At 49.5% G+C, this 5096-nt stretch overlaps 1 protein-coding gene across 1 annotated transcript; it reads right to left on the bottom strand.

Annotated features, from left to right (window-relative positions):
* Nucleotides 1-239: 239 nt before the first annotated feature.
* OR9S29 (olfactory receptor family 9 subfamily S member 29) lies at nt 240-1190 on the bottom strand. The gene has a single exon (NM_001390787.1). The coding sequence runs from the start codon at nt 1188-1190 to the stop codon at nt 240-242; it is 951 nt and encodes a 316-aa protein (NP_001377716.1).
* Between the last annotated feature and the right edge of the window lie 3906 nt (nt 1191-5096).

The raw sequence follows: 5096 nt of genomic DNA, 5'->3' as shown, positions 1-5096 counted from the left end.
GTTTAGGGTCTTATCTGTGGACCATTAGTCTTTTGGTGGCAAAGATACTTTATCCATCTTTGCATCTCACACTTGCATATGTGTTTCATGATGTGCTTCCCTGAAAGGTTGAATAAGATGTTTAATGAAATAATGAATTGGGTCATGAGGAATGAATTTGTCAAACCAAATGCAGTGCCTCCCCCAAAGCCCTCTTGTCCTCTCCTCAGGACACATTGTCCCCATCTGGTCACCCTCCTTCATGTGGCTGTGTGTTTCTGCCCCAGTCTCCACAGGGCATCCTTCACGTCCTTGTTTCTCAGACTGTAGATGAGGGGATTCAGCATCGGGATGACCAGGGTGTAGAAGACAGAGACCACCTTGCCCTGCTCCATGGACTGCACAGCTCCCGGCTGGGCATACATGACAAAGACAGTCCCATAAAGGAGGGACACGGCTGTCATGTGGGAGCCACAGGTAGATAAGAGCTTGTGTCTCCCTCCTCCTGAGTGCATCCTCAGGATGGTCACTGTGATGTAGCTGTAGGAGATGACAATCACAAGTATGGTGCCCATGATAATGAGGCCACAAATGCCAAACAAGAGCAGCTCATTGATGGTAGTGTCAGCACAGGCAAGCTTGAGTAGAGGCGGCACATCACAGAAGAAGTGGTCAATGTGGTTGGAGCTGCAGAACGGGAGGCTGAATGTGAAGCTGGTCTGCAGAATGGAGTTGAGGCAGCCCCCAGAGTAGCAGCCCAGCATCAGGCGAGCACAGACCGAGGGGCACATGGAGATAGGATAGCGCAGGGGGCTGCAGATGGCCATGAAGCGGTCATAGGCCATCACAGCCAAGAGGAATCCCTCAGTGGTGACCAGCATGGAGAAGAGGAAGAACTGGGTGGCACATCCCTCAAAGGTAATGACCTTGGAGGAGGACAGGAAGTTGGCCAAGGCCTTAGGTGCAATGACAGACGAGTAACACAGGTCCACAAGTGAGAGGTTCTTGAGGAAGAAGTACATTGGGGAGTGCAGACGGGCATCCAAGGTGATGACCACCATCATGATGAGGTTCCCCAGGATGGCCACCACGTACAGGACCAGGAACAGAGCAAAGAGCAGGGCCTGGGTCTGCAGACCACCCTCAAATCCATCCAGCACAAACTCCTGCAGAGGCATCACTGAGAGGTTTCCATTTCTGTGGGGTGACATGGCCCTGAGCTGATGATACCCAGAGTAGACAGCAGAGAGCAGGCCGGGGCAGCAAGAGGGAGCAGGTCAAGGTCACAAGGTCATATCTCTTGCAGACCAGAGAGCCTTCACTGCCCACTGACTAAGAGACCACAGCTGCCCATTTCTGATGCACTCAGACTAACCTGAAATGCAAAGATTTCCTCCAATTTTACTAAATCACAAACATTCCCTCTGTGGTAAGTCTGAGCTGCTATTTATTGGGGCAGGGGACTGGGTGCTTCAGTGAGACCTTGCAGTGTGAGCAGCATTGCAGGCCCTTGTCCCTCCTCTCAGAGAAAAGCTTTCCACCCCCAAGGAAATGCCTCCTAATGGTGCCATTTCCACACTTGCTCATGTATTTTACCTTAAGTTATCTGTGCCTCAGTAACTAATTCATTAATTTTAGAAATGCGAACTGAGGGCCTCATACCTACCTGCTCTTGAGTTGGTGATGACTCCATCTCCAGGCAGGGAACAGAGCAGGAACCAGCCCCCATGAGGCAAATGTGTGTTTTCTGTCTGCTTCTCCTGCAACCCCTGAGCCCCATCTCAGCTTCACTGTCTGGAGCCTGGACCACGGTGTCATGGTGTCAGCAGAGTGCTGTGTATTCTTGAGGACCTCAGGGAGCCTCCTGCCAATGTCCCAGTGTTGGAAAAAATGGAGAGGGGACACCACCTCCATGGTCTGAGAAGCAGCAGGACAGGGGCTGCGACACTTTCAGGAGATGGGCATGCCTTCCCTGCCCTGGCTCCTGGGAACACCCTGTGAGGTGACTGCTTGGAGCCATGGGAGCCTCCAACAGTCACATTTGCTCAATGTCTGCGTCTCCTGCTGGGTGCTGCTTCCTGTCCCTGTCACAGCCAAGACATCCCTTGTCTGCACTGCACAGGGCTGACCACCACACTCACGTGGGACATGGGGACCCGCTGTGTGGTGGCCAGAGGAACGGTTGAGGAACGGTTGAGTGGGGAAGAATGGTGGGCACAGAGCCACAGTGCCTCTCGGGGGTGGATGGTGGGGACGGACGGTTCGTGAGAGGGTGAAGGCTGATTTCAAAGAGATCCCATGCTTCTTAGAGGTCAGATCTGCAACATCATGGAGCTGGCTGCCTTTGGAGGGAGAGAGTTCCCCAGAAATGTGTGTGTGCAGGCAGAGGGTGGTGGTGAGTGGTGCCTGTTGAGGAGCAATGGCCCCCATGTTCCCTCCCAGCCTGAAGTTCTTAGAAGGTGATCCATGAGAGGCAAGACTTTCCAGTAGAAGTGCAAGTCAAAGAGTGGATTGTCCAGCATTTCTTTCCTGGGCTATTTGACTCCAACCCTCACATGACAGCAGAGGGGACAGTCAGACCAGGGATGCCCAGGATGGCTCCTCTCAAATCAGGTTTTGAGCTGGGTGTTACAGGTGGAGCTGGGGTCTGCCCAACACACCTTTGTCACCCAGCCTGTACATGGACCCCCTCTGTGCATTCCCCAGATGGCCATGCCCTTGTTGTCCGTCTCTGCTCACTCCTGCTCATGCACACAATGAAGCCACTTTGACCAGAGTGACCAGCTCTCTCATCCACCATTCTCAGGCAGGCTGTCTTGTTTCTTTGTCCCCTGGGCTTCCCAGTTTCCTGTTTCTGTTCTGTTTCCCAGGACAATTCATCCACCTCAGAAAACTTGGGTCATCACAACAGTGACCCTTAGGATGCCTGGGGAAGCTTATGAGGAGAGGTTGACGTTTTCATCCTAAAAGCCAAGTTGTGGTTTGATTTTTGAAAAACAAACTCACATTCCTTTGGCTTGTTGAAATGACCCAGTAGGGCTGTGGTGGTGGCTTCAGTAAATCTGCCTCTGAGTTGATCCTGACAAATACTTTCCCAGATGAAGCAGAAGAATCAGTGTTGTCTGTGAGACTCAATTTTAGTGACTGCATCCTGGATCCTTTCATTGTGAATCTAGTAACTCAGGTGTGGTCTGAGGTCCCACAGAAACAGCAGAACTGTGAGCTATTCTGAAATTCAGAGTCTCAGGCACTAATTAAAACCTATATTTATACAACATTCCCTGAATATTTCTACTCTCATTAAGCTCAGACACGTTGCCCTAACTGACCCTGCCCAGGGCAATTGAGAGTGGGGGACCAAGTTGTCCAGGATCCAGCCTCCCAGGACTCACCTGTCAGTGATGCTGACCACACCCTGCTGAGTGATGACCACACTGCTCCTGTGATGTCAGGAGGGGCATGGCTCACCCAGGACCCTGTGCTCCCGGGGAGGACAGGACTCCTCACCAGGTCTGTGCTGATGATAATGACGTGGCACTGAGAACCCCCTCCATCATCCACCTCTGGCTTGCTGTGCAGGGAAGTGAGAGGGAGGAGGGGACACGGGGGGAAGCAGGCTCTGGCTGCAGGAACTCCTGGGTCTTGATAGAAGCAGAGCAGGGGATGGACTCAGTAACCTGACTCCCACATTATCTGTCATCTGGGCAACATGTCAGGTTCCTGTACTTTGGGGCCACTCTGTTGGGAAAATGCTCTCTATTTGCAGGTCTGGGACTTGAGGCCTCAAATGGCCAATTAGGTGAGACCTGGGCTTCTGAGTGCACTGGGACTCACAACCCCTGGGTCCCAGGAGCTGCAATCCTGTGGCCAATCGTCCTTTGATACATCTCAGTCCAGTACAGGGGAGGCAGGAAGACTGAAGTCCATTAGGGAGCCCTGAGTGTGGGTGGGGCAAACAGTAGAGAAATGCAGACAACTTATACGGAGTCTATGGACGTCCTTGGAAAGATGTCCCTGGGCAGCAGGTGGGATCTCCTGGCCCGCAGCCCTTTCTCCTCCTCTGCTCCATCCTCATCTGTGGTTGTGAGGAAAAGTGACAGGTGGGGAATCTGTAGCCGGGGCAACAGCACAGCCCTTTCTATGACACTTCTTAGCCTTATGACCCTTTTTCATGCTAAAATTGTCCTGTTTTGGCTATTTGCATTCTCTTCAAGGCAGCCCTACACTCAGTGTGTTCAGTAACTTCAGATGTGTCCAAACCTTTGCAACCCCATAGACTGTAGCCCACCAGGATCCTCTGTCCATGGGATTCTCCAGGCAAGAATACTGGAATGGGTTGCCATTTTGTTCTCTGGGGGATCTTCCTGACCCAGGGATCAAACTCACGTTTTTTATCTCCTACATTGGCAAGAGAGGTTTTTTACCACTAGCATCACCTGGGAAGCACTAAATATATCCACTAAAAAAATGGTAATCCTGGCTGGAAAAGGAAAACAAATATACAAATGTGATAAATGTTCAATATTAAAACAGAAAATATGCTGGATAAAGTTGTATTGTAAACATTCTTTTAAAAAAACATAAGACTGGGTGGCTCAATAATTATTTGAAAAAGCAGATTTCAGGACTAAATGTTCATATGGTGACATTTTATAATGAGAATGTTTTATCCTGGATAAAGTGAGCTTTCAACTGGATAATGTGAAATTTTAAATTTGTGTACAATTAATGGAGATTTAAAATATAAAAACTGATAGAATTAAAGTGAAATGCATACATTCAAATTATAGTTGATGTGTTAACATACCTCTCAATAACAATGAAACAAGGGAAAATTGTAGTCATTTGTTAGACTGAGTCAAAATACTAATTTAATGGACCCACTTGGCATAGATGAGCTCTATACTCAGCAATCGCAGAACATAAATTCCCTTGAAGCACACTGAACATCACTGTAGAAAGGTGAATAGTGTCTCCCTCAAAAATGTCGACCCAGACGTTCAGAAGGTGATCTTATTTTAATATAGGGTCTTTCCAAATGAATGAGTTAGGATGAGGTCATGCTGGATTAGGCGGACCCTAAATCCAATGACCGGTGTCCTTATAAGAAAAGAGAC

Source organism: Bos taurus, chromosome 3 (genome assembly GCF_002263795.3).
Source record: "Bos taurus isolate L1 Dominette 01449 registration number 42190680 breed Hereford chromosome 3, ARS-UCD2.0, whole genome shotgun sequence".
Classification (NCBI taxonomy): Eukaryota; Metazoa; Chordata; class Mammalia; order Artiodactyla; family Bovidae; genus Bos; species Bos taurus.
The sequence above is the reverse complement of the archived record's forward strand: the minus strand, read 5'-3'. Positions and strand labels throughout refer to the sequence as shown.

Excerpts from the sequence above, each read along its gene's own strand:
- OR9S29 (NM_001390787.1), bottom strand. The coding sequence starts at position 1,190 with ATGTCACCCCACAGAAATGGAAACCTCTCAGTGATGCCTCTGCAGGAG.